At 40.7% G+C, this 18,857-nt stretch overlaps 2 protein-coding genes across 2 annotated transcripts; one reads left to right on the top strand and one right to left on the bottom strand.

Annotated features, from left to right (window-relative positions):
- Positions 1-707: 707 nt before the first annotated feature.
- Positions 708-7,536, bottom strand: crybgx (crystallin beta gamma X). Its single transcript, XM_005747568.1, has 6 exons — positions 7,493-7,536; positions 6,999-7,047; positions 4,326-4,447; positions 3,343-3,478; positions 928-1,067; positions 708-840 (listed from the first exon to the last, which is right to left on the bottom strand). Exons 1-6 carry the CDS (start codon positions 7,534-7,536, stop codon positions 708-710), a joined length of 624 nt encoding a protein of 207 aa, XP_005747625.1.
- Positions 7,537-9,849: 2,313 nt separating this feature from the next.
- Positions 9,850-18,601, top strand: LOC102204643 (lactase-like protein). The gene is made up of 13 exons (XM_005747567.1): positions 9,850-9,976; positions 12,637-12,797; positions 13,434-13,521; positions 14,617-14,726; positions 14,814-14,942; positions 15,038-15,133; positions 15,974-16,028; positions 16,226-16,387; positions 17,271-17,545; positions 17,823-17,949; positions 18,058-18,257; positions 18,342-18,405; positions 18,528-18,601. Exons 1-13 carry the CDS (start codon positions 9,850-9,852, stop codon positions 18,599-18,601), a joined length of 1,668 nt encoding a protein of 555 aa, XP_005747624.1.
- Positions 18,602-18,857: the final 256 nt, after the last annotated feature.

Genomic DNA, 18,857 nt, shown 5'->3' with positions numbered 1-18,857 from the left:
TGAAAGTAACGAGTAACTTGAAGTAACTGAGTTACTTTTGATAGAAGTAACTAGTAATGTAACTAAGTTACTAATTTAAAGTAACTTACCCAACACTGGTGATGACTGACTGGTCTGTAGACCTGTGTTACTGGGACTTTAGTCGCCATTTTTCCTGCAAGTGCCGTCAACGTCCTGCAAGCACTTGAAGCAACACTTTTTCCTAATGACTGGTGGCTGAGTTGCCCATCAGTCTCTAGGCCAGTGTGACTGGGGCCTTATTCGCTTGATCCTACATTCACACTATGACTGTCCTATGTCCAAAATGCCAAACAAGTTAATATGATATGGTTATCCTCTGTGTGTCTGCAAAACATCAATACATAGGGTTGCTTTTTCAAACATTTAAGCTTAGAGAAGTTTTTTGATCACAGATGTTATACTTCTACCACCATCTTTTATGTTATGGAATTCTATAGATTTCAATTGAGTGTCATGTTGCTGACTTATTATGTCTCTGGTATTAGGGCACAACCATCGATTACCCATCGGTTACAAATTCTTTACATTTCGAAAACTCATGTGTCTTTTATTAAAAGTAATAAATTATGAAGAATAAATACCAAAAACATTTGCCTTTTAACAATTTATTACTAAAAATATGTAAATGTTTGTATATAAAGCTGACAAATTTCATGGGCGCAATGTCAATAGCTCAGAGTTGGTGTTCAGTTGAAGCGAACTCTCCGCATGGAGCCAATGGTGCTGTTCTGGCTGCCCCAGTCAGAGAAGTTGTTGTAATCACGCTTCTCCAGGATGTAGTGGGGTCCTCTGTAGTTGGGCTCCTGATACACCGCCCACCTGTATACACAGAGGAAGGTTAGATCTCTGGTAGGATACTAGTTACACTGCTCAAAGTCCAAAGGCTTCACTCGTTTAATCACTCACGCTCCTCCGAGCACACGAATGGAGGCTACTCTGTTGAGGCTGTAGCGGCTCATAAGGTTGGGGATGTCATCCTGGAGCTCCATCTTCTTACCAGAGAAACCAGCTCGTTCAAACAGCTGAGCTCTGGCAGGGTTGTTGTCCTAGAAGTCACAGAAATACACAACTGTTGAGTGTATGTGTGTGTGTGTTTTTGAATGTATTTGTTTAATGGCTCCTGCATTTTTGAATAAGCTATACTGCTGTTGAAATCGAAAGTTTTAATCGTATTGGATTACTAATTACTTTAAGATAACATGAAACTTTGGAGACTGAGATAAATGTTATGTACTGGCTAATGACCTGAGGTGGATTACATTACACTACAACATACACGTTCAATCAGCAGATAAGGTGCTAAAACAGCACTCCAGTCCAGTGGTATAAACAGGAAGAACCTAAGTTATTTTGATCTTATCCTTCAGAAAGAACATTAAAAATATTTACAATTGCTCTGATTTACTTGTGTAATATTGCTAAAATCAGAAACACCCTGAAAAGCTGCTTCATGCATTTATTACTTCTAGGCTGGATAATGTACTTCATTATCAGATTGCTCTAAAATCTCCCTTAAAAGCCTTCAGGTGATTGAGAACACTACAGCAAGAACTACAGAGACCATATTTCGCCAATTTTAGCTTCCCTTCATTGGTTTCCTGTTAAATTTAGAATTAAATTTCAAATCCTTTTTCTCACATACAAAATCCTAAATAATCAAGCCCAGTCATATCTTAAAGAGCTATAGGACTGTGCTATGTGAACACGGCACTTTGTTGTCAGACTGCAGGCTTACTGGTGCTTTCTAGAGTTTTAAAAGTAGAATGGAAAGCAGAGCCTTCAGCTATTCGACTTCTTTACTATGGATTTGGCCCCCAGTTTGGATTCAAGAGACATGCATTCTCTCTACTTTCAGGATTAGGCTCAAAACTTTCCTTTCGATACAGCATATAGTCAGGTCTGGATCACTTCTATTCTATTCTATTTATATAAATCACAACAACAGTCACCTCAAGGTGCTTTATATTGTAAGGTAGACCCTACAGTAATACATACAGAGAAAGGGGACTGAAGAAGAAAAACTCAATGCATCATGGGAATCCCCCAGCAGCCTACAGCTATGGCAGCATACCTAAGGGAGGATGCAGGGTCACCTGATCCAGCAAAAAGGAAAATTTTTAGCCTAACCTTAAAGGCAGAGACAGTCTGTCTGCTGAATCCAAACTGAAGAGGGGCCTGAAAGCTGAAGGCTCACTGATCCATACGACTGGGCTCAGTGAGCCTGAACCATTCTTTAGTTATGCTGCAAAGAGGCTGTGGGGGCGCTTTCCCTGATACACTGAAGGTTTCTTGTTCGCTCATCTATTTTGACTCACTGTGTCTTTATACAACACAACTTACTGTATTTAATTAGCAGTTATTAAAAATTGACTCTCTCTCCCATAGTGTGTCTTTTGTCACTCAGTTCTCTTCTTTCCCTCCTCATCCCCAACCAGCGAGCTCAGATTTTCTGCTGGAGCTTTCTTCCTGTTAAAAGGAAGTGTTCACTTGCCACTGTTGCCAATTGCTAGCTTATGGGTGTCATGTGATTGCTGGGGATTTCTTTCCAACAATTTAGGGTCTTTATCTACCGCTGTGAGGCCACTGTTATTGTGAAATAACAGATAAGGTTAAAAGAAAAACAAATTGAAATTGAATTGAATTAACAGACAACCATTCCCACTAAAGCTGGTTAGCTGGTGTCTGTGGACTGAGAGAACCAGCACACTGTTGTTAAGGCTGATTTCTTCTTTTGTAAGTTTTCTTCTAATGCTGCAATTTTTAAAATACAAATTTGTAAAATGGTGAGACAAAGTGCCGCTGAATACTGGAGTATATCTTTAGAAATAACCACAGATAAAATCTTTTTAGTATGACTTTTGCTAAACCAAGAACTATTAAAACATTATGTATTAGAATAATCAAAATGTAATTACTTTAAATTACTTATTATGTAACTATTAAGCTGCTTTTTTGTTCATCACAAAGTTAGCTCAATATACATTATTTACCAACACATTGTCTTTGGATGTAGAAAAATACCATCTTCTATGACATTAGCACTGTGCATTAGTCATTCTTCACAAAAACAAGTAAAATGTCTGCATAATTATTAAGACCAAAACAATCTGTTTTAATCCTGGAATCCACCATAAATAGCTCTGATGTATTTCTGTAAACTATTTTATCTCTTTTATTCAGTTGCTTGTCAGCAGTACAGCAGATATGGAGCGCATACTGCATGTTGAGAGCGCTTCTTTAAAAAGGTCGAGACAGAAGAAGATCTTCCAATCAGACTGAGTTCTGTATGTTCTGTAACTAGTGTGCGTTTCTGTGTTCCACCTGTTTGACAGCACGGACAGAGGCGATGTGGTCCCCTTGGGCACACCACCTATCGTAGCAGTTGTACTCGCCCCTGTCTGACATGTCCCATAGGTACTGACGTCCCCGGAAGTTTTCATGCTCATAACCCACCCATCTTTAAATGAGAAGAGAGAGAGTCAAAAATCAATGTGGCAAAGGCAAAAACAACAACAAAGCTAAAATAAAAATATGTTTGAAATGTTGTTTTAGATTCAAATAGGCTCTAAACAGTGATTAAACATCATTTTGATTTCATTTTGCTTTTAGTGTCTGTTTATTGAAGGCCGCAGATATACAGTGGTGTGAAAAAGTGGTCTAAATGGGCTTGTTTGCTGCCTCAGGAACCGGAAGAATTGCTGTGGTAGTGTGGAACCATGAATTCTGCTATCACAACATCCCGAGAGGGAATGTCTGGCCATCTGTCTGGACCTCAAGCTGAAGCACACTTGGTTTCTGCAGCAGGATCCAAAACACACCAGCGAGTTCACCTTTGAATGGCTGAAGAAAATTAAAATGAAGACTTGGAGTGGCCATATAGGAGTAGACTAATCAAAGTCCTGACCTGAATCCAACTGAGATGCTGTGGCATGTCATTAAAAAGGAGGTTCATGCTCAAAAACCCTCCAGTTTAGCTAAATTACAAACGCTTGATTGCAGTTGTTGCTGCTAGGGGTGGGCCAACCAGTTATTAGGTTTAGACAGCAATCACTTTTTCACACAGAGCTGTTAGGTTTGGATTTCCCCCCTAATCATAAACGCCTTCATTTAGAAACTGCATTTTGTGTTTACTTTGTCTAATGTTTAAATTTGTTTGCTGCTCTGAAACATTTAAATGTGATAAACATACAAGAAATAGGAAAGTAGTTTTTCACACCACTGCAGATGCTTTCATCTGCTTTTTGGATAACCTTAGACAGCAGAGCGTGCATCAGTGGCCTGCTGCCTGTTTTAAGTAGACTTACGCTCCACTCTCCACCTGGACAGAGTTACATCTCTCTGGGAAGTTCTTGTCACTGATCCTGGTGCAGTCGGAGCTCAGGTCCAGCTTTCTGCCAGCAAAGTTTCGCTGTTCAAAAAGGGTCACCTGAGAGCAGCCGCAGCACAAAAATATGGTTACAGTTTACCCCAAACCAAAAAACATCAAACATAGGAAGCCTGCATGAAATGGAGGTATTCCTTATTAGGAGATATTTGACAAATATTACACATGTATACCAAGTTTTAGACTTTGTGGCAGCATAACCTGTCTGTGAGGCTCCTGTGTGAGTAGCTTTTTAGTCTGACATGAACACATCTTTCAATTTTTGAATTGAGCTAACAGTAAACAAGCAGCTATTATCTGGCTGTCAGAGCCATCTGAGGTTTTTGTACTGGGAATGGAAATTTTCACAGAAGACTGTCTGAAAATATGTGACTCAAATAAGCTGATTTTATAGAGGTTTCTGGCTTCTTTTTTTTTATAACCACTTAATTCCTAAAGAAACAAATTGTGGTTTTCGTGGGGTTTTTTTAGTGAAGATGCTAAACAACCAAGATAAAACAGACCGATTGATCAGTTTTACATAGAGATACAAAGTTCCGATAGAGCCAAAGGACAGACATTCCTCCCTGAATCCAGTTTTTATGCCAAGTCAAGCTAAAATCTCCCAGGCTTCAGCTCTAAATGTAATATATATGTATATACTGTATATGTATATATATATATATATATATGTAGAGAGAGAGAGAGACACTGAGACTACCTAGACTAGTTATTGGGAAATGGAGTGTCACCTCTACCTCTCTGGTGAGGTACCAGCTAGATATAGTCAGGCTCACCACAGCGCACGGCTTGAACCAGTCTCCTGGAGAGGGCCTGAACTTTGTGTTAGACTGGAGTTGCCCTGAGTGAGTGAGAGGCAGAGGGCTGGGGTGGGTATCTTAGTATTCCCTCGGCTTGCTGTTTGTACGGTGGGGTTTTTCCTGGTAGATAAGATTGTTTGCACCCTGCGCTTTTGGGTCAAGGAATGGATGCTGACTGTTGTTTGCACTTATGTGCCAAACAGCGGTTGAGAGTACCGGGTCTTTTTGGAGTACCTTGGCCGGGGTGCTTGAGGGTGCTCTACCTGAGAACTCTGTCATCCTATTCGGAGACTTCAGCACTCATGTGACAGAGAGACCTGGAAGGCCCTGACTGGGAGGAACAGCCTGCCAGATCTGAACCCAAGTGGTGTTTTGTTACTGGACTTCTGTGCAAACCACAGTTTGTCCATAATGAACACCATATTCGAACATAAGGGTGTCCATAAGTGCACATGGCACCAGGACACTCTAGGCCGCAGGTCGATTCTGGATTTTGTAGTCGTATCATCAGATTTGCAGCCGCATGTTCTGAACACTTGGGTGAAGATAGGTGGTGAGCTGTCAACTGATCACCACCTTATAGTAAGTTTGATCAGGTGGCGGGGGAGGCTGCGCTGTCAATGAGGCTGCGCTGGGAACACCTAGCAGACAATGTGAGATCTTAAATGCCCACATTTGGCTGAGCTTCAACACTATTCCAAGAGAGACTGGGGACATTGAGTCTGAATGGACCATGTTCAGCACCTCGATTGCTGGAGCTACTCCATTAATGATAACCCCCAAACCAGATGGTGGACAGCAGAGGTGAAGGGAACCATCATGCTCCAACCAGAGGGGGATCACACTCTTCAGCCTCTCCTACAGCCAAAGTCTGGAAAGGAGAGTCCATCCGTTAGCCAAACCTCGGTTGACTAACAGATGGAGGAACAATGCGGTTTTCATCTCGGTCGTGGAATACTGGACCAGCTCTTTGTCCTCTCGAGGATACTTGATGGTTCATGGGAGTTTGCCCAACAAGTCTACATGTGTTTTGTGGACTTGGAGAAGGCATTCGACCGTGTCCCTCAGGGCGGCTGGCCTCTCCCTTAGAGACAGGGTGAGGAATTCAGCCATCTGGGTAGCCATGTCAAAGGATGCCTCCAGGATGCCTCCTGGGCGCCTCCTGGGTGAGGTGTACTGGGCATGTCCCAGTGGGAAGAGGCCCGGGGCAGACCCAGGACACGCTGGACAGATTTTATCTCTCGGCTGGCCTGGGAACACCTTGGTGTTAACCCAGACAAGCTAGAGGAGGTGGCCGGGGAGAGAGAGAGATGTCTGGGCTTCTCTGTTTAGGCTGCTGCCCCTGCAACCCAGCCCCGGATAAGCAGAAGAAAACGTATGCAGGGATGGATGAAGTTTGTTTGATTTAAACAACACCAAGTCAAATCATAAATGATTTTTGTTGATTTGTTTATTTTTGATAAAGTGATGTAAGATGTGATGCTAAGATTTTAAATGTCTTAAAGAATTTTAAAAGGTATGCCTTTAAGCAAATTTTTGTATAAAAATAACATTATGCTCTCTTAAACGGAAGTGTGTGGGTTTATGTGTTAGGTGAAGGTTAAGTCGACCAGTTTTTTTCTTTTGGTGTGAAAATGACCAACATGATTTCTCAATTATCAGAATAGTTACTAATTAACTTGACAATTCAAATTATGTGTCACAGATTGACTCATTTTTTTTTATTCTAGTCACTTTATATTAGGAAACCCATCTATACTTTGACAAAGTAACTAAGTAATTATTTGACTCACCCTCCCACTGGACCCGTAGAAGGCACGTTGGAGCACAGACCCCAGCTTGCTGTAGATACAGAAAACTTTGAATGAATTATATATAGACACACATGTAATAATCAAGACATAAACTACAGCGATCAAAGAAACTCCCCAGTCTGTGTTCTGGAACCAAAAGTCAAGACTTTAGCCTTTGAAAATGTCTTTAAAAAAAAAAAATCACTGCAGTGTTTATCTCTATTTCCAACTCTTACATCAAATTAGTTTCATGCTTCAGATTAATTTGGATTAGCGCTATCATCTGGCACTTTAAAATGCGAGACAGTATGTGTGCATACAGCCTTCATCACTCTCCAGGTGATTTTGGGAAACTGGTGTTGGAGGCATCACAGAGAGCACAGCATGATAATCAGGAGAAACTGGCTGTAAAGCCACAGGCCCACCCACCTCAATAACACTGGTGGGTGTCTTGCTCTGTGGACTGTGGCCAGAGTAGGGCACTCTCAACATACCTGGTTTGTTGGACTAATCCTGGGACCTTAGTAAAGATGTTCATGTCAGCTCTGCGAGGCTACAATAAAGCCCCTTAAATATGGCCAGCTGAGGTGAGCGGACAAGTGCTAGAAATCTCAAAACATTTCTGTAACAGTCGTTGGGGCCCTTGTGCCTTTGATATGCTAAACCCATGTTTGTCTCCTTTTTCCACAGCCGCAAACACTGCAACCACATGCAGTGCACTAAAAAACAACAACAATATACAAATGCACATAGAGCGAGCAAGTGAAACAGATGCGTGAACGCAAACACAACAAGCAGAGAGCACAGCTTCAGCACCCAAACATAAAGTGAGAGTGCAGTGCCAACAGTTTTAGTTCTGAACATTTCAGCATTTCTCAACAAAGCTCTGTAAACAAAGCATCTTATGATAATGGCTGCATTCATGCTTAGTACAGGGCCCCGCTCCACCACACTGTATTTACTGAAGTGGTCATGACCCTGAGGCTGGTGAGCTTCTACTATACGAGCGTCACCTCTGCAAACCCGACTGTAATGAAAACGTGGTATTGTTCTGATTGTTTCACCTTCTGGTTTCAGAACTCCAGGAAAAATGACCACACTTTGTATTCCTGAATCTAGCTAGAGTGGGAATCATGGGAAAATTAAGAACTTATTCATTTCAGACTGGATCTGAATCAAGTGGTGGACTTTGGTAATGTTCTTGAGTCACAGCAGGTCATGGAAAGGCCTGTCCCAGTGGAACCAGTACCTAACCTTTACCTTCATCACTCATGTGCTCTAGCAAACTGTTTTACCTAATAGAAGGTTATCATATGAAAATGTTGACTGATTATTTCCTGTATTTTCTAAATTAATGAATGTTTGACTTCAATGGCAATAATGATCATAATAATTCAGCACTGGGACACTAATATAGACGGTACTACCACAGACCCTACCCTTACATAGCTGTAATGGGCTAGTGGTCGTATGAAGCTAAAACAATAACGCTGAGTTGGCCGAAACATCAGCTGAAGCTGGAGGATGCATCAAGAAAAAACATGTGGCCGAGCTGAAGCACATCTGTCAGGAAGATTGTACTGAAATTCTTCCCCACCTGAGTATTGTACTCAGCTACGCCAGAGACAAACTAACCCAACAAACATTACTGCTGCCAAATAGAGGTTTAACCAGTAGTCACATCCAGCAGATAACTTTTTAAATATCTTCTGATGTGTTTTGCAAACAAAGTATGCTCTCTGCCATTAACTTTGCTTACAGTGTCAAAATCCCTCCTTTTCAAAAAGATCTGTTGGCCCCAGCAAAAGCTTTATGCTCACACTTCACTGCTTTCAAATGGAGAGGTATTCAGTGTGCGTCTGGTGGGGTGGGGGTTGCTGTACATGTGCTGATGAATAGCAGAAAATGTCCTGGATACTCGACTCGGTTTTGTTTTTGTTACCATTGGCAGCGAACCAGCTAGTAACGCTGGCGAACACTGATCAGGTGGAGAAGCTTGGAGACTTTTCTTGCATTTTGGAGCAGTTTCCAACTGAGACAAATGCAGCAGGTCAGACATCTATATGTGGTTCTGAGTGAGGTGGTTGGGGCGACACAGGCTGAGCAAAGGGGAAAGTATAGGGAAAGAAACAGCACAGGAATTAAGGGCAATTTCGTATTTCTTCCCCACTCTTACTTTTTAAAATCTTCCACATCCTTGAAAAGATTTAGCAGCTTGAAATGTCAGTCATCCTAACCGTGTTGGACAAGTTGGCTTATTTTCTGTCTCTGATAGCATTTTGTGTCAGTGTGTCCTACAGCTGGCTGAAATGAAACTAGGCTCTTCTGACAATGACTGGGTGTTTCGGTGGATATGTAACTTTTTTCAGTGGATATTTAAATGATCCTGAGGTTTGGGGTTGAATTAGGATGATTTTACTCAAAACCTGTGGACACCTGACACCTGAGTGTAAGTTTCTGAGTCTTTGTTTTACTTAAACATTTATGCATGTTCTGTGATATTCCATCCTGTATAGTTCAGAGCAGACTGAAGCCTTGCAGCAGCTGCCATCCCACACATTACTGCCATTAACCCTATGAGGTCTATGTCATCACTGGTGACAAACCTAATCCTACCCTAATATGTTTGTTTGTTTTTTGATTATTCACGAGGGTACAAAGAAAATCAAAAGGTATTTATATTTTTTCCAAAAAAGTCCTTTGTGCCGTTCCAAAATATGAGTAGGATTAGTGTAATGAAGACACTACACTTTAAAAAATGAATGTGCAAGCTATGAGGATGTTAAATGTGTGCTAAAATCTGGCTAGTCAATTGTAACTAAAGACAGTGCTCTCTTTGCCAAAGATGACAATGCTGCAGTGGGGAATCCTGAGACCACACCATGTGCTTGCCTTGGTGCTATGTGTGTCAGCCACTGAGGACTTTGACTGGACAAAGAACGAGAGAACGTCCTTCTACTACGGCACCTTCCCAACTGGTAGGAAACCAGGAGACCAGCAGACCACATGCTGGACTTACAGTTCCACAGGAGAGCAATATAGTGTCCGTATATATAAAATATCTCTCTGGTATATTCAGCTAAGCTCATTTTTGTTGGTAGAATCGAGTATTCCTAGTTCTTACATGCAAATCCCAAATCCCGCACTTTTTCACACTCATGTTTCTTTTTCAGTGCTCAGAGTTAAATCTTTATTATGTAACCAATTTATTAAACAATCTGTCACAAAACCAAGAAAATACAAATATCTTAGTCATCAGCAACTGGAGTTATCTGAGAATTCATAAATGAATCAAGCGTAAGATTCTTCCACTACTACTTGTTCTTCTTCTGACTTCACCCTTCAGACGTTCCCACAGCGGATTGTCTTCCTCCATCTCACCCTATCCCCAGCATCCTCCTTCAATACAGCTATAATACATCTAAGGTCTTTCTCTTTTCCTCAGGACTGGCAGCTCATTTTCAACATTCTTTGTTTACTATATTCACCATTCCTCCTCTTTCTAATCGTGTCCATTCTGGTCACTCCTGATGAAAATCGTAATATTTTCAACTCTACCACCTCCGACTTGGCTTCCTGTCGTTTTGTCAGTAATATCATCTCTGAACTTTGTATACCATCTTTCATGTAAATTTTTCTTTCACTCTGGCTTTTTCCCACAAATCCCACCCGCTACTCATCTACACCCACTCCACCCTGTCTGAACTCTCTTCTTCACCTGACTTACTTTGGATGGTTGACCCCATCCTCTACCTTCACTACCTCTGCTTCTTGCATTCTAACCTTTCAACGTGCCTCTCTCTCACTCACACACATGTACTCTGTCATACTTCTATGGACTTTCACTACTACCCCACCACTATCTTACTGTCCTGCACCAGCCTCACATACCTCCCCTAACTTCCTTATGCAATGCCAGGGTTCCTCTCGTGGAACTATCATATAGTTTCTCTAGAAACAAAGACAGAGTGAAACTCCTTCTGACCATCTGTATACTTCTTTATTAGGAATCTCAAAGCTAACATTGCACCTGCAGAGCTATTTCTCAGCATGAAGCCTCATCCTCATCTTCCACCATTTAAAAGCTGTTTCTACCTTCACTTGCTTCTTCTTCTTGAAGTCCAAAGTCATCCTACAGAACCCATCCAATGCTGTGTAGCTACATTCTGCTATCACTCAGACGTAGCTCACCCGTGTGCACCATCCTCCACTCTAGTATGTCACTCAGTGTTCCTCTCTCTTCTCAAATCTGTTTCTACAACAGCCAGTTCCATCCTTTATGCAAAATCTGCTACCATGTGTCCTTCGGCATTTCTCTGTCTCTTGCCGAACACCTCATCACCTCTGCTTCCTTTTCCACTGATATCTGTTCAATCTCCCCCTGGAGACTCTCTCTCCCACTTCACACAACTTACTCCCGAATTCCTTGTTTGTGGAGCACATGCACCCCTAACATTTTCCACATCACTGTTTTAATTTCTAACTTCAAACTCTTGATCCTAGCTGATATTCTCTTTACCCCACGACACTATTCACATACTCTTCCATCAAGATCACCCCTGCTGTATTTCTGTTATTATCTACACCGTGACAGAACAGCTCCGGTGCTCCTGGCCCTGCTTCTCTTCTACCTAGTTTCCTGCCTACATTATAATATCAACCTTCCTTCTCTCCATCATACATACCCCTGAACCAGTCATAATCCCCAGAGTCCCTACTCTTCCACACTTCCGCCTTTTCTTCTCTCTCACTGCCTCCTAATACAACCTCCACCTGGCCTCCTCTTCCTGTACCTTTGGTCCACAGCATCACGTATTCCACCTGCAACCTGTCGGCCAACAACACCTCCAACTGATCTAATTGATCCATTATGGGGTGTTGATGATAATCATGTGGACAAATATCAAGTCAGCAGCCATCCTTAGGGCTGAATATACTGAACTAGACTGAAATATATACAGTATTACAGTTTGAATAGTGATGTACTCTAATAGGAAGCTCTCATAATTAATGGAACAAAGCCTTGAACTATTTTAATTGATGTGTGGTGAAGACAGAATAAGGAAAGTTTCCCTTTTTTAAATCCTATTATTAAAAATCAGATATTTTCCATGATATTGTAATTTTTTGAACATGCACTACTTGCTTCCTGGCATACATAAATGTTTTGATACTGAGTGTCTGCTCAAAAGGCTCAAAAGGCTGTGAAAAACATACAAATGCTTATTGTCTGACCGAGAGTTTTCAGAACATAAATATATTATGACATTTTTCTCTTTTGCTTTTTCAATACTTATGAAGGCATGACTTTTAATTCCATATTATGCAACACTGTATAGGAAACCTGTGTCTCCAGCTGCTGTTCTGCAGCGTTTGTTCATATCACACAATCTTCATGACAGACGGATCTTTCCTAAGTTGCCATAATTTTTTTCTGGGCACAAAATGTTATTAAAGAACAAAGTAAGAATAAAACGTTCTTAAAGTGCTCATGTTGGTTTAAAAGTTGATCATATAATTAAACATAAATATAAAATTCTACCTTAACCTGGAAAACCGTAATGTGATCATGATTATAAGCTCAGGAGTGAATACAAAATAAAATAAGATTTGTTGATTGTTTTTTGTTCCTCTGCAGGTTTCTCCTGGGGAGTTGGCAGCTCTGCTTACCAGACTGAAGGAGCCTGGAATGTGGATGGAAAGGGAATAAGCATCTGGGATGCATTTTCCCATAAAAAGGGGAAAATATTCTTGAACGACACAGCAGACTCTTCATGTGAGGGATACCACAAATTCAAGGTGACGTGGAAAAAATGGGATTTTCTTCAGTGCCAAACTGTTACACACAATATTTTATTGCTCAACTGATCTAAATGACTCGTTTCTCTTCCTCTAACATTCATTATCACAGCCTACATTACATATGGATGCATATTACAAATATAACTGTAGTATAAAAATATATGTTCCGTTTTCTTGCTTTCCTACTAATGTTTATTTGCAGCCCAGAATGTGAAGGAATAGCTTTTACACTAAAGGTAACATTTTGAAAAGGTGTCAGACTCCTGACAGTGAGTAAAGTAAAAGTAAATATTAAGTAAAAGATCAATTTAAAAGTTGATGTAAAAATAAAAAATCAACATGAAAGTAAGTAAATAAAATAAAAGAGTGGTCTTACATTCAAATCAAACCACAGACTCCAACATAAGCCACATGACTTATGACTCCTACACCCCAACCAACATCCAGAACTGTTATAGTTAGAATGGAAAATACGTTTTAGGAATTTTAGGAAACATTCAATCTGATTACAGCTTTATCTGAAGATAATATAAAGTAGAGCTGTTTCATATGTTATCAGACAAAGACTCACATCTAAAGACATCGTCTTTTGTGATTTATTTAAAGAAATATTTCCTGCTGTCTGTCTTTAAGGACGATATTGCCTTGATGAAGGACATGAAGCTGAATCATTATCGTTTCTCCATTTCCTGGCCAAGGATTTTACCCACTGGACTGAAAAGTAAGCATAAATATGACATCATTTAAAAATGTATATATCTGAAATTTGCACAAAAAATTAGGACATTTGTATTTGCGTGATTTTTTCTTAGTTGTAACAATACTTCGTTCCCTTTGAAAATCTATTTATTTCCTCTTAAATTGTGCCACACGTGTAAGGAAAATGCATTTGTGGGTTGAGCAGTAGAGCTGAATATGGCGGTTGCATCCATGATAAACTTGCCAGTATAAACAGCTTATTCTGCTATGGACTCTTACTGTGAGCTTATGATAATCTAAGACTCACCCAGATAGGGACCAAGCCATTGGGCAACTTAAAGAATGTGTTGCACAAAACCAAGTGTCAGCAGTATTATAGTTTCATAGAACAGAGGATGTCAGAGGTTGTGAAGCGGACATCCCAAAAAGATGACACCGGCATTTAGGAGCCATGAACAGAGCTCTGGTCTAATAGGGCTTCCAGGAAGCCTACCATGACTGCCTTTCACCTTCAACATGTGGAGGAACAATATGTTCACCGAAGAGTCCAGATTCCCCCTGCAGCAGTTGGATTGTGGGGTCAAAGTGTGGATTGATTGTTGCACTGATAGGGTAACAGCGTTAGGTGGTGTAAGTGTGATGGTTTTGGGCGGCATCTCCCTCACTGAATGAACAAGGCTTATCATCACTGGAGACAATATCAATGCAGAATGATATCGAGATGAGATGTGGCACCCAGTGGCAATCCCACATCTCCACAGTTCAGGTCTGAAGTCCATCTTCCTCCAGTCTGTGACCGAGCTGGTGTCCAGCCTGACAACGAGGTGCCTGGGTATTGTAGCTGTGTATGGTTCTTCATGCTACTCAGGCCCAGGTCTGTTTAATGAAATTGCCAGTATGAACTTGTTTCTTCAGACGTCAATAAATGACACCAAACAAGAGTCAGTAGCAGAACGAGCTGGTTGGCAAGTTTTTCATGGATGCACAAAAACTGTGCTCACACTGTATGTGTGAGCCTCATGCTGTGGATTTCCACAACCAACAATTGCATTAGGTGTAATGTATAGTTTCCCAGCACTTTGCTCCATGTAGTGTATGTCACTTTCAATTCTTACAGGTGAAAAAATCAATGAGAAAGGAATTAAATATTACAGTGACTTGATTAACATGCTACTGGATAACAAGATCACACCCATTGTCACTCTATACCACTGGGATTTACCACAGGTAAGCACTAATATTATTGCTCAACATAGTTTCTTATCCAAAGCTAGATTGTAGATACAACAGTAAAATCTATGTTACTCTCCACAGGTGTTACATGAGAAATATGGCGGTTGGCACAATATCAGCATGGTGAATTACTTTAACGACTTTGCTAACTTATGCTTTGAAAGATTTGGAAACAGAGTCAAGTACTGGATTACTTTCAACAATCCTTGGGTATGTCAGGTTAAAGAAAAATGGTTCCTTCACAGTTTGCAGTTGTAATACGGTATGCTGTGTCAGAGAGTGATTGTCAGTGTCTCGTTATTAAGTCCATTGCTGTGGAGGGATATGAAACAGGTGAACATGCACCTGGACTGAAACTGAAGGGAACAGGAGCTTACAAAGCCGCCCACCATATCATCAAGGTAGGACTGAATGACTTGTGCCCAGTTTTGCTGATAAATCTGATCATTTACCATAATTTCCAATTATTAGTTTTAATACTATGATTGCAAACTTGAAAAACAAAGGTGCTCCTAATCAGTTGCTGTCGAGATTATAATTCCATCAATTTTACCAAGAGAAGGCCAGAAAGTGCAGTGTTCAGATGAAACCAAAATTAAGTTCTTTGGCATCAGGAAGCACATTAATGTCATGAAGTGGCTGAGCCAGTCTCCAGACCTCAGTCCTGCAGAAAATCAGTGGTGGGAGCTGAAGCCAAACGGCAGGTCAAAGGTCAAATCCCTCCCAACATGTAATCAAACCTGGTGATCAGCTACAAAAATGTCTTATCGCTGTACTTGCCAACAACGATTTCATGTTTTGGTTGATATTCTGTCTCCTACATTAAAACCAAACTGTCGAGAGCTCATTTATAAGTTTGCTCACGTACATATTTTACTGAATCTGTAACTGAACAAACTTTAAATTCAGCAGAGCAGCAAATAATTATTTACCACTACTGTAATCAGTGTTTACAAAAATGCTCTTTACTATTATGTTATTATTTTACACATTTTTCTTTACTGTATGATTCCTGCATGTTTTTTTGTTTATTGTGTTTTGTTAAATATTACATTAAAATTGGTCAAATATATTCTGTTGCTTATGTAGCAGTTTGTACGTTATTCTTCGTGAAGCCTCACATCTTATTTTGTTACTTTTGTTACTCCCAGAAAAGATACTGTATCTCACTGGGACCTTTGATTGAAAAAATAATGGTGAACAGACATAAGGCTAAACCTGCATCTCTATCTTTGCAACAGGCACATGCTAAAGTATGGCACACGTATGACATGCAGTGGAGAAGCAAACAGAAAGGTGAAAGGGAAAACTTTCATTCATCTATCTATCTATCTATCTATCTATCTATATACATACATACATACATACATACATACATACATACATACATACATACATACATATATATATATGTGTGTGTGTGTTTGTATTTATGTGTAAATAATATATGCACATGCATAATTTCTATCAACAAAGCTCTTGCATGTGTGCAGGCCTGGTTGGGATCTCGCTGACTGCTGACTGGGGTGAACCAGTGGACATCTCCAACCAGAGGGATATCGAAGCAGCAGAGAGATACATTCAGTTCTACTTGGGCTGGTTTGCTACACCTCTCTTCCATGGAGACTACCCACAAGTTATGAAAGATTACATTGGTATGTCAAATGCAACCATTTAGACCTTTGCAATATGTAAAAATGTCCTCACCCCAAAAAAGAAAAATGATATAACTACATGTGTCAAGAATTTTCAAGGGAAGTTTAACGTACATCCCTTTCAAAGAGAAAAATCTCACCACGTCATTCATTTATTTTCATGAATTTCTGAATAGGAAGTAATACTTTCCAAAGCAGCTGCTGTGATCCTGGCCTTTTCAAACTCAGTGGTCAACACACACTGCTGAACTGCTAAACTGAGAAGAAGAGCTGAGCTAGAAGCTGTTGCTATACTGAGGTATATGGAAGACCTCTTTTGGCAGAAAGAAGCACGGGGGGCCGGGGGTACTTTGCAAAGTGTTACATGTCTGTCTTTCGCCAGATTTTGTCACAACAGCAAAACATAGCAATTAAGAGCCTGACTTGTAGTTGATAGCAAATATGTTGTGGTCTGGAAGAAAACAGCCATGCGCTGCAGTAAGTGCTAACCTATTGTGATCTTGGGGGTTTGTGTACACACTTGTCACACAACTATGCACCTCACTTTCTGTGTGACCAGCCACGAATAAGTCACCACGAATGCTTTTAACCTGAGTGAATGCACTATTACCTCCGCTGGTAGATTAATTCCTATATTCCAGTGTCATCATGTGTAGTAGCTGTATACATGCTAGTTTGAACAGAATACTGAATCAATCAAGATCCACTATGTAACACTTCTCTTTGTTTGCATAAGAGGAAGTTGCATACTCAGTATTTAGTGCATTGTAATTTTAGCGTGACTTCAGTCTGATATTATGCTCCTTGTGTTCCCCCACCCCTGCTGTCATTGATGCCTTGCATATAGCTTCACTTAGTTTCAAAGTGTACTAAATTTCTTCAGGCAGGAAGAGTGGCCAGCAGGGTCTGGGAGCTTCGCGGCTGCCCGTCTTCTCTCCTCAGGAGAAAAGTTACATCAAGGGCACCTGTGACTTCTTGGGTCTTGGACATTTCACAACTCGCTATGTCACTCTGAAGAATTACCCATCAGGAGCTGGAGACAACTATTTCTCTGACCGTGACCTTGCTGAACTGGTTGACCCACAATGGCCTGACCCTGGTTCTGAATGGCTCTACTCCGTTCCCTGGGGCTTCCGACGCTTGTTGAACTTTGTTAAGGTACACATCCTGATTACTGAGCTATTCAAATTCAAACTCGAGCTGTATTTGGGGAAAACTGGGGCTTTGTGTGAAACCACTGCATCATGGACATATTCACAGTGAAGACTGGATGAACTGATCACTCATGACAAGTTCATGTATGGCAAATGTATCAGCATTATATAAATTGTTGATGTCTTTCTGTTGTGAACCTGGGTGATACTGTATTCATTTGAAATATAGTTTTTCAGCAAATATAATAACAAAAATATGTGATATGGCATCTCACTAACAGACTCAGTATGGAAACCCCATGATCTATGTGACAGAAAATGGTGTGTCAGAGAAAATGCTGTGCACCGACCTTTGTGACGACTGGAGGATGAAGTACTTCAAAGACTACATCAACGAAATGCTCAAAGGTGAAACCCAGGAAGACGTCACTGTCTCAAAAACTGCCTATCAAATATCAAACCTGTGTACATTAGATATGATGTCAATCAAACGAGTGTCCACGATTCGACTTACAGCGATAAAAGATGGGGTCAATGTGAAGGGGTACACGGCCTGGTCTCTCCTCGACAGCTTTGAGTGGGATGAAGGCTTCTCTGAGAGGTTTGGGCTCTACTACGTGGACTTCAGGAGCAAAAATAAGCCACGCTACCCAAAAGCTTCTGTCCACTACTACAAACGCATTATCAGCTCAAATGGCTTTCCCAATCAGAGAGAGGTAAACGCTACACACTTCATGCTAAAAGTCCCCCATGGAGGTGAAGACACTATGCTTAAACAAGGGCTTGTTTGGGCTTTACAGGTTGAAAGTTGGAAGAGGAAAGCTGTAGAGACGTGCTCCTCCAGTAACCAGCTGCTGGCTGCAGGTTAGTATAATGAAGTAGTGCGTGGGCTGTAAAAAGCTTGGTGGGGCCAAACAAAGGAAAATTCAGTCTGAAGCTTGTTTTTGTCTCATCTAACAGGGTTTTTCTTTGTTTTGCCCCTCCAGCTAGAAGAAAGTCAAAGGAAAATCAGGAACTTGCAGGAATGGAACAGGCTTGGTCAATCCATGATGAAGTTTAGGTACATACTTTGATGCTGTGTGAGATTAATGTGATTCTCCCAGCTTTTGCTGAGTCAAAACACATTTCAGCAACACATCAGGTACAGATAGGAGCCTTAGAATATGCGAGGGTGTTATATGTAAGCTTTAAATTTACATTTCATGTGGTGAGCGGTCCTTAACTTTGAAAATAATTTCTCCATCCTGTCTTTCTTTCCCCGTCTCCAGTACTGTTACATAATAACATCTTTTTCTCTCACAGCGATTGCACCTTTA

The sequence above is a fragment of the Pundamilia nyererei genome, unplaced genomic scaffold (assembly GCF_000239375.1).
Source record: "Pundamilia nyererei isolate P.nyererei 1_Seehausen unplaced genomic scaffold, PunNye1.0 scaffold00200, whole genome shotgun sequence".
NCBI lineage: Eukaryota > Metazoa > Chordata > Actinopteri > Cichliformes > Cichlidae > Pundamilia > Pundamilia nyererei.
The sequence above is the reverse complement of the archived record's forward strand: the minus strand, read 5'-3'. Positions and strand labels throughout refer to the sequence as shown.

Coding starts and splice junctions, on each gene's coding strand:
- crybgx (XM_005747568.1), bottom strand. CDS start 7,536: ATGAACATCTTTACTAAGGTCCCAGGATTAGTCCAACAAACCAG. Junction 4,448..6,998: donor TCTACGGGTCCAGTGGGAGG/GTGAGTCAAATA, acceptor GGCTGCTCTCAG/GTGACCCTTTTTGAACAGCG. Junction 3,479..4,325: donor GTCCAGGTGGAGAGTGGAGC/GTAAGTCTACTT, acceptor TCTCATTTAAAG/ATGGGTGGGTTATGAGCATG.
- LOC102204643 (XM_005747567.1), top strand. CDS start 9,850: ATGCTGCAGTGGGGAATCCTGAGACCACACCATGTGCTTGCCTTGGTG. Junction 13,522..14,616: donor TTTACCCACTGGACTGAAAA/GTAAGCATAAAT, acceptor CAATTCTTACAG/GTGAAAAAATCAATGAGAAA. Junction 16,029..16,225: donor GTGGAGAAGCAAACAGAAAG/GTGAAAGGGAAA, acceptor GCATGTGTGCAG/GCCTGGTTGGGATCTCGCTG.